This window comes from Carcharodon carcharias, chromosome 19, assembly GCF_017639515.1.
Source record: "Carcharodon carcharias isolate sCarCar2 chromosome 19, sCarCar2.pri, whole genome shotgun sequence".
Classification (NCBI taxonomy): Eukaryota; Metazoa; Chordata; class Chondrichthyes; order Lamniformes; family Lamnidae; genus Carcharodon; species Carcharodon carcharias.
Window position 1 is genome coordinate 11,220,871 of NC_054485.1, and position 17,667 is coordinate 11,238,537.

The window sequence follows — 17,667 nt, forward strand, 5'->3', positions numbered from 1 at the left end:
GAGAAGGGTGAAGTTCTCCAAGTATTTTGATCAGCATTTATCCCTACCACTGCCATTAAAACAGATTTGTCTCATTAATACAACAGCAACAATTTCTGAATGTAACCTCTGCCCCTATTTTGTTTCTCTTCTTGCAGGTTTCAGTTTTGTTTTTCCATTGTTTTTGGATGCATCACAAGAATACAAGAAATAGAAGGAATAACCTGCTCTGCCATTCAATACGATCATGGCCGATCTTGGGTTTCAACTCCATTTTCCCACCTGTCCATGTCCCTTAATTCCTTGAGAGACCAAAAATCTATTTATCCCAGCCTTAAATGTATTCAACAATGGTGCATTCAGAACCCTTTGGGTAGAGAATTCCAAAGATTCAGAACCCTTTGAGTGGAGTAATTTCTCTTCGCCTTAGTCCTAAGTGATTGGCCCCTTATCCAGAGACTATGCCCCCATATCTTAGGCTCCCCAACCTGCAAAAACAATCTCTCAGCATCCAACCTATCAAGCCCCCTCAGAATTTTGTAGGTTTCAAGGAGATCGCTTCTTATTCTTCTAAACTCCAGAGAATATAAGCCCAATTTACTTAGCCACTCATCATAGGACAACATCCTCATCCCAGGGACCAATCTAGTGAATCTTGGTTGTACTGCCTCCAACGCAAATATATCCTTTCTTAAATGTGTTCCACAGTACTCCAGATGTGGTCTCACAAAAACCCTGCACAACTCTAGTAAGGCTCACTTATTCTTGTACTCCAATCCCCTTGCAATAAAGACCAACATGCAATTTGCCTTCCTAATTGCTTGCTGCACCTGCATGTCAACTTGCTGCATTCCTTGTACAAGCACACCTAAGTCACTTTGAACATCAACACTTGGAAGTTTCACACCTTTTAAAAGATATTATGCTTCTCTATTACAAGCAAAGTGAATAATTTCCCACTTCCCTACATTACACTCCATCTATCATCTTGTTGCCCACTCACCTAACTTGACTATATTCCTTTATAGCCTCTCTGTGTCCTCCCCATAGCTTACCTTTCCACCTAGCTTGGTATCATCAGCAAACTTAGATACATTACTCTGTCTTCTCATCTAAGTCATTAATATTGATTGCAAACAGCTGAGGCCCAGCATTGATCCTTGTGACACATCACTATTCACTGCCTGCCAACTTGAAAAAGCCCCATTTATGCCCCACTCTCTGCTTTCTACCCATTAACCAATCCTCTACCCATGCTAAAATAGGGATGGGCAATAAATGCTGATCTAGCCAGCGACGCCCACAGTCCATGAAGGAATAAAAACTATCCCCCAACTCCACGAGCCCTTATCTTGCCTATTTATCTTTTGTGTAACACCATATCGAATGCCTTTCGGAAATTCAGGTATACTACATCTACTGGTTCCCCTTTATCTACCCTATTAGTTACATCCTCAAAACATACTAATAAATTTGTCAAACAAGATTTCCCCTTAGTAAAATCAAGTTGACTTATTCTAATCATACTATGCTTTTCTAAGTGCATTGTTAAGACTTCCTTAATAATAGATTGCAGCAACAGTTCTTCATCCTAATATTTGCACCTCCTTTTGCAACAACTTGCATTTCTTCACTTGTCCCATTCCCACTCCATTTGGTCTTGCAACACCAACTCTTTTGTCATGGCTTCTCTTGTCTTCTATACTACCAGATCTCCCCTTTTATTATTTTTGCATCCTCCACCACCCTTCACTTGCTTAACTCCAATTCTATTTCTATCTTTTCCCAATTCTGCTGAAAGGACATCAATCAAACATTGGGGCTGTGACTTCCGACTAGCACCAGAAAGTGTTGGCCTGCAGAAATTAGAGGAAATACACGTACAGAAATGTACAGTTATCTGGTCTTGAATCAGGAGTCGGTGTTTTTGGGGGGGGGGGGGGTCCGAGATCAGGGGTTTCCAGTTAGAGGGGATCTGGAGCTTGGGTGGAGACATTCAGAGGTTTGGGTCGTGGGTGGGGGGGGAGGGTCGGGAGGTCCGTGGTCTCGGTGGGGAAGGGTGGGGGGCGTGGGTCACGTGGTGAGAGTCCCATACGGTCAGTCTAGGTCTTTACAATGGTTACCCAGAAGTTACAAGATGATGTTTTAATTCTTCTAACTTTAACTTTTTCTGTTTAACTATTGGTATAACCCCAGCGGAACCATCGAACTTTGCAACTTAAATCATATTTTCAGATGGTTCTCAGCACAGCGCAATTGTCCAGAGGAAGTGTGCACTTCTGGGCATTTGCTGTGCAAACCATTGCCTGGGAACTTCCCAGAGGGATTCCCCAGCACATCTTTGGGGTACCCCCCAAATCCAACACTGAGGAGCGTGGAAGTTGTGGGCCATTACTCACTTTTCTCTCTCCAGCTGCTGCCTAACTTCCTTAGTATTCCCAGCACCTGTTTTCATTTCAGGTTTCTCTCATTATTGTTTTTGGGAACATGCTGTGCACAAATTGGCTGCCATAGCTAAAGTGACCAGGCTCTGAAAGCAACCCAATGTCTATGACGCACTTTGGGACCCCCCTGAGCATGTAAAAAAGGTGCGATATATATTCAAGTTCTTTGCAAGACACTAACTGAGATTTTCCACTTTTTGTGTGGAAAACCATAGCCCTGGTGAGGGCAAAAGCAGAAAGCTCTTTGGGTGTATTTTTATATATTGGAAGTTTTTCAGGCGTGCAAATTATATAAATTCTCTCCCAACGTTGGAGCTATAATTCAAGTAGCTGTCAAGATTTATTAATTCTCCAACCTAGGACATTCGCACACATGTTTAAACGTAGGTGCTGATGTAGCCCAATGATGTGGAGAGGCTGGACACCAATGAAGCCAACAATGCTCCTTCTAGGAGAAAGCTCCACAGGTCAATATCAGGCAATAATGAATCCTTAATTTTTCAGTCATTGTCAGATGAGTCAAAATATCAGCCAAGTAAACCAAATTACACACCTGCGCCTCTCATTTTAAAAAAAATTGTTAAAACTAGGATGTATTTCAGAGATATACAGATAAATACAGATGGCAATGTGGTATCAGAACAATGCGGCATTTTGGAAAACAGAAAATATTCGAGAGTTCATCATTAAAGCCCAGACACATTTAAGCTACTTTAAAAATACCTTTTGGAAGATGTAGTTTATGGCCTGTTTTCTCACACCAACCGAAAGGATGGATATCAGGGGAGTCTGCATTTATCCAGAAATCATAGCATTCAGAGTAGCCATCAAAATGTAACCTGATCCTGTATCCCTGCACCTGCCAACAATGTCACATCATTAACCTTATTTATATTTTAAACACTCTATGGCCACATTTATTCACAATATTTTGATTTCTAATCAAAATGATAGATCACAGGCCCTTGTTACCTTAGAATGATTTCCTCTGTAGCTAACATCATGTTTTAGATCAAAGATGCATTTTGTACCCTATCTGCAAGTTTGAATTTTTCAGTTTTGAACATAAGTACTGCAGGAACAAAACAAAAGCCAAAAGGAGGAACTCTTCCATGACTGTATCGTTAGGATGACCACCGCACAGTCCTTGAGGAGAAGAAGTCCCGCCTTCACACTGAGGATACCCTCCATCGTATTATGCAGCACTACCACCGTGCTAAATGGAATAGATTTCAAACAGAGCTAGCAACTCAAGATTGGGCATCCATGAGGCGCAGATGACCATCAGCAGAAGCAGAATTGTACTCGAACACAATCTCTAACCTCATGGCCTGGCATATCCCCCACTCTACCATTACCATCAAGCCAGGGGATCAACCCTGGTTCAATGAAGAGTGCAGGAGGGCATGCCAGGAGCAGCACAAGGCCTACCTAAAAATGAGGTGTCAACCTGGTGAAGCTATTACACAGGACTACATGTGGTGCCAAACAATATAAGCAACAAGTGATAGAGCAAGGCAATCCCACAACCAACAGGTCAGACCCAAGCTCTGCAGTCCTGCCATAACCAGTCGTGAATGGTGGTGGACAATTTAACAACTCAATGAATATCCCCATCCTCAATCATGGGGAAGCCCAGCACAGCAGTGCAAAAGATAAGTCTGAAGCATTTGCTACAATCTTCAGCCAGATGTGCCAAGTGGATGACCCATCTCGGCCACCTCCGGAGGTCTCCAGCAGCACAAATGCCAGTCTTCAGCCAATTCGATTCACTCCATGTGAGATCAAGAAACGGCAGAAGGCACTGGATGCTGCAAAGGCTATGGACCATGACAACATTCTAGTAACATTCACACCACACAAGTGGCAGATAATGACCATTTCCAACAAGAGAGAATCTAACCATCATCCCTTGACATTCAATGGCATTACCATCACTGAATCCCCCACTATCAACATTCCGGGGGTTACCACTGACTAGAAACTGAACTGGACTAGCCATATAAATACTGTGGCTACAAGAGCAGGTCAGAGGCTAGGAATCCTGCGATGAGTAACTCATCTCTTGACTCCACAAAGCCCGTCCACCATCTACAAGGCACAGGTTAGGAGTGTGATGGAATACTCATTTGCCTGGATGGGTGCAGCTCCCTCAACACTCAAGAAGTTTGACACCATCCATGATAAAGCAGCCCCTCGATTGGCATCACATCCACAAACATTCATTTCCTCCACCACCGAAGCACAGTAGCAGCAATGTGTACCATCTACAGGATGCACTGCAGGAACTCACCAAGCCTCCTTAGACAGCACCTTCCAAACCCACAACCATTACCATCTAGAAGGACAAGGGCAGCAGATATGTGGGAACACCACCCACCTGCAAGTCACTCACCACCCTGACTTGGAAATATATCACCATTCCTTCACTGTTGCTGGGTCAAAATCCTGAACTCCCTTCCTAACAGCACTGTGGGTGCACCTACACCACGTGGACTGCAGCAGTTTAAGGCGGCTGCTCACCACCACCTTCTCAAGAGCAACTAGGGATGGGCAATAAATGCTCTGCCCAGCCAGCGAAGCCCACATCCTGTGAATGAATTTTAAAAACTCTGACCTATGAAGAAATATGTAGAGCCCAAAAACAAGATTAACTGAATTGTGAAGGATTCATCCATAAGTTAATTAAACTTTATTTGATCAATTACTTGACACTTATGTCCCAAAATCTTCATAAGATCATAACAAATAGGAACAAGGGTAGGCCATTCAGCCCACAGAGCCTGCTCCGCCATTCGATAAGATCATGGCTGATCCAATTGCAGCCTTAACTCCACTTTCCTGCCTATCCCCATAACGGTCGGCTCCCTTGTCAGTAAAAATCTAACTCAGCCTTGAACATATTTAAATACCCAACTTCCACTACTGTCTGTGGAAAAGAATTCCAAAGACTAACCATCCTCAGAGAAGTTGTTCCTGGGAGATTTTTTTTTCCTCAAGCCGTCCCCAGTAGTTCTATACATCCCCTGAAGAAGAAATATCCACCCAGCATCTACCCCGTCAAACCCCCTCAGAATTATATGTTTAAATAACAAATTAGCTGAAGTATTAGATGGCATGTGGAGAAAAGATGAAGTCATAATAATGCAGATAGGACCAAGCAGGTGAAGGACAGTAGATCAACCACTGATTCTGACAAAAGATCATCGATTTGGAACATTAACCCTACCATAGAGTCATTATGGCACAGGAGTCCATTCAGCCCATCATGTCTAAGGAGCAACCCACGTACTGCCATTCCCCTACCCTCTCCCCGCACATTCGTCCTTTTCAGGTATTTAGAAAATGTTGAAAAATTTACAGCACAGAAGACGGCCGCTCGGCCCATTGTGTCTGTGCAGGCTGAAAAACGAGTCCACCAACCTATTCCATTTTCCAGCACTTGGTCTGTAGCCCTGGAGATTATGGGATTTCAGGTGCATATCCAGACACCTTTTAAACAAGTTGAGGGTTTCTGCCCCTACTACCCTTTTAGGCAGTGCCTTCCAGGTCCACACAAACCCCTGGGTGAAAAATATTTCCCTCAACTCCCCTCTAATCTTTCTGCCAATCACTTTAAATCTATGCCCCCTAGCCACTGGCCTCTCCACTAAGAGATTAGGCCCTTCCCAGCCACTCTATCCAGGCCCCTCTTTACCTTGTACACCTCAATCAAATCTCTCCCTGTTCCAGGGAAAACAACCCCAGCTTATCCAATTTTTCCTTATAGTTGGCAACATCCTTATAAATCTCTTCTGTACCTTCTCTAGTGCAATTACATTCTTTCTGCAATGAGGTGACCAGAACTACACACAGCACTCAAATTGTGGTGTAACTTGTGTTTTGTATAGTTCCAGCATAACCTCTCTGTTCTTGCATTCTATAATAGAATGATATTCTTAGAAAGAAAGGTATTCCATATGCCTTCTTAACCACCTACTGACGTGTTCTGCTCCCTTCAAGGATCTGTGGACATGCACTCCAAGGTCCTTTACTTCCTCCACACCTCTCAGTATCCTCCAATTTATTGTGTAATCCTTTGCCTTGTTTGAACTCCCCAAATGCATCACCTCACACTTCTCTAGGTTAAATTCCATTTGCCACTTTTCTGCCCACCTGACCAGTCCATTGATATCTTCCTGCAGTCTACAGCTTCCCTTCTCATTATCAACCACATGGCTAATTTTTATGTCGTCTGCAAATTTCTTGATAATGCCCCCTCCATTTAAGTCCAGATCATTAATATATAGCACAAAAGGCAGGGGACCTTGTTCTGAACCCTGTGGAACCCCACTGGAAATAGCCTTCCAGTCACAAGAACATCAACCTTTACCCTTTGTTTCCTGCCACTAAGCCAATTTTGTATCCACCTTGCTATAATTCCCTGGATCCCATGGGCTTTCTTTTTTAGCCAATGTGCCATGTGGGACCTTGTCAAAAGCCTTGTTAAATCACAGAATTGTTACAGTGTAGGATGCGACCATCTGGCTCATCTTACTTACACTTGCTCTCTTAATGAGCATTTCATCTAGTGCCATTCTCCTGCCTTCACTCTAACTGTGTAGATTGCTTTTTTTCAAATAATCACCTTCTTCCCTCTAGAATGCCTCGATTGAACCTGCCTCCACCACGCTCTCAGGCAGTGCATTCCAGAACCTAACCACTCGCTGTGTGAAAAAGTTTCTCATATCACTTTACTTCTTTTGCCAATTACTTTAAATCTGTACCTTCTCATTCTTGATCCTTTCACAAGTAGGAACAGTTTCTTCCTATCTACTCTGTCCAGACGCCTCATGATTTCAAGTACCTCTATCAAACCTCCTCTTAGCCTTTTTTTCTTCAAGGAAAAGCATCGCAACTTCTCCAATCTTATTTCACAACTGAAGTTCCTCATCCCTGGAACCATTCTCGTAAACCTCTTCTACACGATCTCCAATGCTTTCATATCCTTCCTAAAATGTGGTGCCTAGAATTGGACGCAACACTCAAGTTAAGGTCTAACTAGTGTCTTATACAAGTTCAACATAACCTCCTCGCTCATGTACTCTATGCCTCTATTAATAAAGCATGGAATACTGTATGCTTTATTAACTGCTTTCTCAAATCCATATAGGCCACACCAACTGCACTAACCTCATCGATATTATTTTTTACCTCCTCAAAAAATTCAATCAAGTTAGTCAGGCATGATCTTAACAAATCCATATTGACCGTCCTTGATTACCTTCTGCTCCTCACAGCTCCTCCCTACCCGTTCAGTATTTCTAGTATATTTTGGTTTAATTTCTAATTTCCAGCAATTGCAGTATTCTGCATTTTTTAAAATACCTAAATCTGATTCTCACCAGCTTAGGTTGAAATCACAAACTGAGGGTGCATTTGTATTTCAATTGAGTGTAAAATTAAAGCCTAAATCTTCCAAGTATGCACCGGTAGCAAGCAACTTCAACCACATTCGACACATATTGGAAAAGTGTGCGTACAGTGGTCCTGATGCCCTGTCCATTGATTTCCAAGGTGTGTGGCACATACTCACAAAATGTGCCCCTAAATCTCAAAATACTTGAATAGGATTCAAACAGTTCACAACTGGAGCGATCAGATTTTCTTAACGTAGAAGAAGTGAATGTGATGTGGGAGTCTCTGATATTTGGAGAAGCTTACCTCAGCAACACTAAGAACACAAAAGATTGATGGATGTTCTGGGTCGATGCCCTCAAGCCTCATGCCTAATTTAAATCCATTGCGACTCTGTGGAAACAACTGGTACTGTAGGGAAAAGGAACATAGCATTAGATGATTTCATATCATTCACTACAACTAACAGTTAAGCTAGAACCAAAATTCAGCAACAGAGTCTCAATCACAGACAGCTCGAGGAGTCAAACTCCAGGCAGGGGTCAGTTCAAATTTAGGCAAAGTACTAACGCTCTTAAAATCTAGCAACATGGTTCCAATAGTTAGACAACGGACGCTCCGTCATAAAGTTCGAGACTTTGAAAAATATTCAACATTGAATGATGACAAGGAGCTGACATGCTGTGACAGAGAAGTTCTTAATCAAACATAAACCTCTTTGAAGAGCTTGAGCGGTGCAGCTTGCATTTTCTCTTCTTCCAGGTAAGAAGCCCAGTTCCAGGTTTTCTTCTTGCCAGGAACAGCCAGGGCTGAATGGATGAAAAAAAAGAGAATCACCAACTTCCACCTCTGCAACATGTGCCAACAACACTACCACTTACTCAAAATTTATTAAAGGCAAAATTGCAGCTTACGAAGCTAACAAGTGTTACTAAATAAGTAAGTAGACCTATTGCTCAACCATGCAAATATCCACTTCTACTCAATACTCAATTCCACTAGAGATGTTGGGCTTTACCATAGCATCTTTTAATATATGAATGGATAAGCTGACACTCTCAGTCTCATTTGTCGTCATGTATCTTTCCCAGTTGCTCAAATCAAAGCTCTATTGGCTGGTGGTTTTCTAGAAAACTACATTAAATGCTGTTCATTCCTTCAACCTTTCTGGTCAACCAAGCCAAGAACCATTCAAGTAAGCTGCTCTCAGGCTTCTCTCAATGTCAATCTTAGTAATGCTTCCAATCCTTTAAGTGATGTGCAAAAGGTGCCTTCGGCTTCCAACATTTCAACCTTTCTCTAAATGAGCCTTAATTTCCAGTTACCCAATGTGAAATCAAGGATATACAGCAAAATCAACTACAATATAAAGCATCCCACAGCATAGTTGGGCTGCCGTGATATAAACCAGGCACAACTCAGTGGGTTGAATGGCTTACTTCTGTGCTGAAGTGTCTGATTCTGCAAAGCTTTTAGTTGTATTTCTCTATTTTAAAATTCTCATTGTTGTTGCTAAATTCCTCCACAGGCTCGTCCCTCCCCATCTCTGTTAACTCCTCCTGACCCGCAACCCTCCAAGGTATCTACGATCCTTCAAATCTGGTTCCTTGAGCACCCTCAATTTTAAATCACTCCACAATTGGCAGCCGTGTCTTCAGCTATCTGGGCCCCAAGCTCTGGAATTCTCTCCCTAAATCTCTCCACCTTGCTCACCTCCTTTAAGACATTCCTTAAAACCTATCTCTTTGACCAAGCTTTTGGCCATTCACCCAAACACTGCCTTATGTTGTTTTATAATGCCCCTGTGAAATGCCTTGGGGTGCTTTATTACATTAAAGGTGCTAAATAAATAAAAACTGTTGTATGAAACAGGTTAATAGATCATTCATTATTTAAAATGAAGAACCTAACAGCTTCAAAAAGTAGCCAACATACCTTGTTTTAATAGTTTGGGGCCTCTCCGGCCTCGGAGATGGGGTTCCTGAGCTATTTTGGTCTTCACCTTGAATTCTTCCAGTGCTTCCTATAGACATTAGAAAACTTCAGTTTGGATAACAAGATAATGCACTTCACTACAATCTTAATTAGTATCATTCACCAGTGGTTATATCAGAATGAATTTCCCCAATTCTTCCCATGCTGGAAAATTAATAATTTGATCTCGGTCCTGTGGAATTTTTCCTTTTCTTTGCTTAATAACCTTCCATTTCTTCCTATATCGGCTAGCTTAGGTTACCACAAGTAGAGATTATAATGTTTCTGAATACAGTTACATACATAGAAATAAATAAAAGCTACAACACAAAGAGATAATCTGATCCAATCAGTCTGTGTCAGTATTTATCCTCCGAGTGAGGACATAGTTCTAACTATATTTCCCCCACACCCCCAGTTGCTTCAACCATACAGATAAAATATTAAATTTTCCTTTCTCTTTCAAAGAAACTGAGTGCAAAATGCTTCTTAGAAACTGTTGGCTGCTCATAAGTTCTTTGAACAATTACCTTCTTGGATAGCCCCTTCAACTACATAGAACCATAGAAAAGTTACAGCAAAGGAGGCCATTCGGCCCATCTTGTCCATGCCAGCCCGAGGACACCCAGGTGCCCTTTCTAATCCCACCTTTCTGCACCTGGCCCATAGGCCTGCAGCTTACAGCACTTTAGGTGCAGATCCAGGTACTTTTTTAAAAGAGTTTAGAGTTTCTGCCTCTACCACCAACTTGGGCAGCAAATTCCAGACACCCACTACCTTCTGCGTAAAAAAAGTTCTTCCTCATGTCCGTCCTACACCTTCTGCCGCTTATCTTGAATCTATGTCCCCTGGTTCTAGAATTCTCCATCAAGGGAAACAATTTTATCCTGTCCACTCTAACTATTCCCCATATAATTTTGTACACCTCAATCAAGTCACCTCTCAGCCTTCTTTGTTCTAAGGAAAATAACCCCAACCTATCCAATCTCTCCTCGTAGCTATACTTTTCTAACCCTGGCAACATTCTTGTAAACCTCCTCTGCACTCTCTCCAGAGAGATTACATCCTTCCTGTAATGTGGTGACCAGAACTGCACACAATACTCCAGCTGTGGTCTCACCAGTGTTTTATACAATTCCAACATTATATCCTTACTTTTATATTCTATACCTCTGCAAATGAAGGACAGCATTCAATATGCCTTCTTTACAACCTTGTCTACTTGAACTGCTGCCTTCAGGGACCTGTGTACTTGTACGCCAAGATCTCTCACTTCATCTACCCCTCTTAGTATATTCCCATTTATTGTGTAATCCCTGTAACTGTTTGACCTCCCTACATGTATGACCTCACACTTCTCTATGTTAAAATCCATCTGCCACTTTACCGCCCACTCCACCAACCCATCTTTATCATTTTGGAGATTATGGCTATCCTCTACACTATCCACTACTCAGCCAATCTTTGTCATCTGCAAATTTCCCAATTGTGCCCCCCCCACGTCCAAACCGTTAATATATAACACAAACAGCAAGAGTCCCAACACAGAGCCCTGTGGAACACCACTTGAGACAACTTGCCATTTGCAAGGGCATCCATCGACCATTACCCTTTGTTTCCTGTTACAAAGCCAACCTTTTATCCAGTTTGCCACATTACCCTGAATCCTATGGGTTTTTACTTTCCTGACCAATCTGCCATGTGGGACCTTGTCAAATGCCTTGCTAAAATCCATGTACGCATCATCTACTGCACTACCTTCATCAACCCTTCTTGTCACTTCCTCAAAGAATTCAATCAAATTTGTGAGGCAAGACCTTCCTTTAACAAATCCATGCTGACCATCCCTGACTAGTCCATGCCTTTCCACTTGACAGTTAATCCTATCTCGCAGGATTGATTCTACTAATTTGCTCACCACCGATGTAAGACTAACTGGCCTATAATTGTTTGGCATTTCCTTTGATCTCTTTTTAAACAATGGAACCACGTTTGCATTTCTTCAGTCCTCCGGTACCTCCCCTGTATCTAGTGAAGATTGGAAAATCATCCTCAGAGCATCTGCTATCTCCTCCCTGACTTTCTTCAGCAGCCTCGGAAACAATCCATCTGACCCCGGTGACTTATCAACTTTCAAGGATTTCAACCCTTCGAGTACTTCCTCTCTCTTTATAACTATCCCGTCCAATATCTCGCAGTGTTCCTCCTGGATTACTATATCTACATCCTCCCTTTCCTTTGTAAACACGGAGACAAAATATTCATTTAAAACCCTTCCCACAGCCTCTGCATCTACACACAAATTTCCATCTTCATCTCTGATAGGTCCCACTTTTTCCTTAACTAACCTTTTAGCATTAATGTATTGGTAAAACATCTTTGGGTTATCTTTAACTTTACTAATCTTTTTTCAGCCCTCTCTTTGATTTCCTTTTTTACTTCATCCCTGCACTTCCTATATTCATCTAGGCTATCTGCAGTGCTTAGTTCTTTGTGCCTATCGTACACTTTCTTTTTCTGTTTGATATTCCCCTGTATTCCTCTAGGCAACCGGGGCTCGGGGCGGGGGGGGGGGGTGGTTGTGGTTTCTAGATGTGGCAGTACCACTCTTATTTTTGTAGGGGACATGTCTACTTTGTACAATTAGGATCTCGCTTTTTAGTGCTTCCCACTGGTTTTCCACTGTTTTATCCTCCAGCAGTGCTGTCCAGTCCACCTCAGCCAAGTCCCTTCTCATTTCTGCAAAATTTGCCTTCCCCCCGTTCAAGACTTTTACTCCTGCCTTATCTCTGTCCTTTTCCATGGTAATGCTAAATCTAACTGAATTGTGATCACTGTCCCCGATATGGTCGCCAAATGTCATTTCACTCACTTGTCCTTCTTCATTCCCCAAGACTAGGTTCAGACTTGCATCTTCTCTCATTGGCTTTATCACTAATTGGTTGAAAAAAATTTCCTGGACACACTGCATGAATTTTTCTCCCTCAGTGCCCCTTATATTGTTTGAATCCCAGTTGATATTAGGATAGTCGAAGTCTCCTACTATTATTGCTCTCTTGTTCTTACAAGCAGAAATTAGCCTAAATATCTTCTATCTCCCTTTCACTATTTGGGGGTCTGTAGTATACTCCCAGTAGTGTGACTGCCCCTTTTTTATTTCTAAGCTGCTAATTAAAAGCAGCTTAGTACTAATTAGATACTACTCCTGGAAGACATTAGTCAATTGTTAAATATTTAAATCATCCACAAATATTTCCAAAGAAATACAGCAAGAATGAAAATTGTACATAAAAGAGTACTTATAGTACTCTAATGTTCAATTTTCATTATTGCTATCATGCTGCTCATCATCTTCCCCAATTCCATACTTTTCCTCCTGCACTGAGGTATGAGGGAGTTGACCTGCACCAGGCTTTGTTTATGCCCCTATGTGCTTAGAACTAGGACATGCATGGAAGTGGCCAGGGGTGACTAGCTGAATAAATTTCCCTCCCTTACTATGGGAAAGCACAGCTACTCAACTGTACCACAAAGTTTGGAAACTTGCTGTGTAGCACAATGACTGTTAGTAAACCTTTCCACTCTACCAGAAAGGCATCCAATATTCTACAATTTAAATATTTTTCCCTCCGCCCCTGAAGGTGCCAACTCTTGCCAGCATAAGGTTCCAAGAGCGTCAATGGTGTCCAAGTAAGTTTCCAAGTAAGCCATCCTTTTTTTAATAAATTCATTCTCAGGATGCAGGCACTGCTGGCAAGGTCTCAAGAAAGTGGAGGTGAGCTACATTCTTAAACAGCTGCAGTCTGAGTGGTGAAGGTGCACCCACAATACTGTTAGGTAGACAGTTCCAAGATTTTGACCCAGTAGCAATGAAGGAATGGCGATATATGTCCAAGTCAGATGGTGCAAGATTTGGAGGGGTTCTTAAGAGTTTCCCATGCATCTGCTGTTCTTGATTTTTTTCAGTGATGGAAGTTGCAGGTTTTGAAGCTGCTGATGAAGTAGTTTTGATGAGTTGCTGCAATCAACCCTGTTGTCAGTACACACGTAGCCACAATACTGGGATTGTGAAGGCAGTGAATGGAATGCCAATAAAATAGACTACTATACTTTATCCTGAATTACATTGAGCATGAATGTTGTTGGACCAGCACCCATCTAGTTAAGTAAAATATTTGATCATGCTCCTGACTTGTGACTTCATAGATAAGCCTAGGCAACTAAGTGTTGGTAGGCTGCCTTCATAGAATGGTAAGGGGCCATTTTTTGGCTCAATGAGCACATGTTGGGTCTTTCAAAGAACAATCCAATTAAATCCACTCCCCCACTCTTTCCCTATATCCATGCATTTTTTTATTTTTCAAATATTTATCCAATTCCAACTTGAAGGCCACCAGTGAATCTGTGTCCACTACCCCATCAGGTCATGCATCCCAAATCCTAAACATTTATTGTGTAAAAATGTTTTTCCTCTTATTACCTTTGGTTCTTTTGCCCATCATTTGTATCCTCTGGTTTCTGGCCATTCAGTCACTGGAAGCAGTTAATATTTATTCACTTTATCTAAACACTTCTTGATTTTAAACCCTCTATCAAATCTCTTCCTGGTCTTCTCCACTCCAATGAGAAAAACCCTGACTTCTCCATTCTATCCATGTATTTGCAATCCTCAATCTTGGAAACATTCTATTAAATCTCTTCTGTGTCATTTGTGACGGGTGTCAGATGTACTGGTAGCACAGTGGTAGGACTCTCGCCTTAGGTCAGAAGATTGTGGGTTCAAGTTCCATCCCAGGCTTAAGCATAAAAAAAATTCAAGGCTGACACTCCAGTGCAGGATTGAGAGCAAGCTGCAATGTTGAAGGTGTCATCTTTCAAATGAGACATTAACCATTAACCCTCTCAGATGGATGCGAAAGATCCCATGGCGCAATTTCAAAGAAAAAGAATTGCCCTCAGTATATTTGCCCCTCAATTAACATCATAAAAACAGATTATATGGTCTATTTCTGGGAGCTTGCTGTGCACAATTTTTTTCTACATTACAACAGTGATCACACTTCAAAATTACTTCAATAGCTATAAAGTACATTGGGACATCCTGAGGTTGTGAAAGGCACTATAAAAATGCTAGTCTTTCTTTCAGCATTAATCATCAAACCGATTAGTAAAATTCAAACACAACTGAACCTGTTAACTCCAGTCCAAAAATATAATTACTACATGTGTACATTAGAAATATTAAATAACTACATACTTCCTTTAACCTCTTTTCTATTCCAATTCCTATTTCACATTTACGACTATTTCCTATTGAAGCACTTAACACTGTAATTACAGCTCCCACCAGTGGAGCCACTACTGCATTATCACTGACAAGGGTAATTACTGCATGACAACTTTTTATAGGTAGTTTGTACCGTAAATGCTCAACATTAAAATTACCCTGCTTGTCTTGACTCACCATGTGAAATTCCATAGTAGATTGGTCAATTATAAATTATATTTATACATATTTCTAAGAGTAATGAGATTAGGGAACAAAGTGGAAGTAACTGATCTGAACAGTGACACTACCCATCAACAAGGGGAGATTCGTTCCTCCTATAGTGTCTACCTCATTAACTACTCCAATTTGGTTCCTCAATTGCAGCTTTAGCGCAAAAGCATATATTTTTTTTAAATCACAATGATGTTAAAGTTAACGATTTAAGTTATTCCGATACTGAGGGCAATCTCTTTAAACAATTAAAAATTGAATGGCCATAGTAAATATAGATTTTTTGTAACATTCTCAAAACAGTCACTAATGCCTATAAAAAAAAATGTTGAATTTAGCTAGTGCATAAAAGAAAAAGCTAAAAATGTCAATATTAAAAAAAGAATTCAATAAGACACTTAGTACTCTACCTCATCTTCATCTGCCTGAAAATCTTCATCTGCCCAGTCTAGTAGCAGCTTTCGTTTCTTCCTGAGACGTTTCATGATGGAGCCATTGCCATTTGCCACATCTACATGAGTAGGCTTATTAGTGCTGTGAAAAATGACATAAAACCTTGAAGTAGCAATCGATTATTAGCTCTTTAAAGCAGCGTTGTTGTTTATAGACAAATTTGAGAGGGATCATCATTGTATCGCCAATGTGTCAGTGTATGTAACTATAACAAAAACATCACCACACAAATTGTTCACCTGTTAAGTACTAAATTTGGTCCTCACTCCTGCTCCCAGTTCTGATCAGCTAACTCAAGACATGCACTTGAGGCTTTCTGGTCTGTGTGACTTAGAATTTACATTATTTACCCACTGGGTTGAGGGCCAGGTAGCGATTATTGAAAGACACTGGAACAATATGTTAAAACCAGAGTTGAATAGGCTTGCTTCCATTTGCAAAGAATACTCCAAGATTTAAAAAAACACACCTGCAAACCAAGTGTAGCTAAAACAGCAGCAAGAATAGAGTTGCCCATAATTGTAACAGCAATATTTCAAAAATATTTTGCCAAAAACAACAAGGGTGGGGATGGTGGGGGCAGAGCGGGCTGTAGTCACCTTAAAAATAAAGGTCCAGTCAAGTACATTTAATATAAAAAGCAAGAAGATAAAAGCAAAAAACTGAGGATGCTGGAAATCGAAAACAAAAACAAAAATACCTGGAAAAACTAAGCAGGTCTGGCAGCATCTGTGGAAGGGAGCACAGTTAACATTTCGAGTCCACATGAGTCCGTTCTGTTGAAGAGTCATGCGGACTCGAAACGTTAACTGTGCTCCCTTCCACAGATGCTGCCAGACCTGCTGAAGTTTTCCAGTTATTTTTGTTTTTGTTTTATAAAAAGCAATCTGGTGGGAAATTGTCAGTGTCTGGGAGTAAAGGAATCCAACTGTTATTTGTATAGGAATAATTGGATTAGTATCCTGGAGTCACTGAGGGAAACTCTAACCCCAGAAAACAAGTAGGGTTAGCATGAGGTGGGATGCAAAAATCTTTCCAAATCTCAAACCTGAATCCACTCAAACGCAGCCTCAAACCACTTCAGATTTTAACAGGGGCAAAGGTGGTGGGGAGGCAGGAGAGACCAAGGAGGTAGGTTTCTCATTTAAATATTTCAATGAGCCTGCATGCCTCAGAATTTAAATTTAATGCTGGGCGACCAGCTTTCCTAGACCTTGAGGAATGCTGCTTTCCAGCACTGCTTGTGGGCCAGGAGAAGCATGAGTACTTCCCTGCAGCACACCACGCTAACCTGCTTCCTTCTGTGCAAGCAGACCTTTCCCTCCACCACAAACCCTGCATTCGTACATATCCCCCAGCACAATTTGATACCACTCACATGCAATGACACCCCCCCCCCCCCGCATTTTGTCTCTGACCTACAGATCTCTACTCCGACAGTACAAACTTACTCGTTTCTGGGCTGCAATCTCTGCTGCAGCATTTCCCACCCAACAGGGACCCAAGCCTGTCAATCAGGGTGACTTCCAGACAGGGATCCTGTTGGAAAAAACAGCACACGGTGGAGTCAAAATTCCATAGAGTTCAAAGACTGACTAGAACTCCTCTGATCTCCACCTGGAAATCCCGCCCCAGTAAATATCAGAGTCATTGAGACTAGCCATGAAGAGTTAAAAAATGATAATGGGAATGCTAAAAGAACAAAGTTAGCTTCTGATTCAGTCCACTTTTTGGCAAATTTAGTATTTAAAAGGGACAAAAAAAAACTATCGTAAATTCTCGAGTAATGATCAATCTTGTGTAAATGTTGGTCCCTGGTTTTTGGTCAAAAAGTCCAAACTCTTTGTATTTATCACATGCTCATCCCTGAAGTCAAACTCATTCCGGTACAAACCGACTCACTGACAGAATCAAAGCACA

General features: G+C 41.5%; 1 protein-coding gene across 4 annotated transcripts in view; it reads right to left on the bottom strand.

Annotated features, from left to right (window-relative positions):
- The window catches only part of l3mbtl1b (L3MBTL histone methyl-lysine binding protein 1b), a 71,062-nt gene that overhangs the window by 38,848 nt on the left and 14,547 nt on the right, over window positions 1-17,667 (bottom strand). For all 4 annotated transcript variants that reach the window (XM_041213464.1, XM_041213467.1, XM_041213465.1 and 1 more), the window contains 5 exons: window positions 15,705-15,828; window positions 9,756-9,843; window positions 8,535-8,629; window positions 8,127-8,231; window positions 3,147-3,282 (listed from right to left, as the gene is read on the bottom strand). In XM_041213464.1, the coding sequence (XP_041069398.1) occupies window positions 3,147-3,282; window positions 8,127-8,231; window positions 8,535-8,629; window positions 9,756-9,843; window positions 15,705-15,828 (548 nt within the window). The remainder of the gene's footprint in view (window positions 1-3,146; window positions 3,283-8,126; window positions 8,232-8,534; window positions 8,630-9,755; window positions 9,844-15,704; window positions 15,829-17,667) is intronic.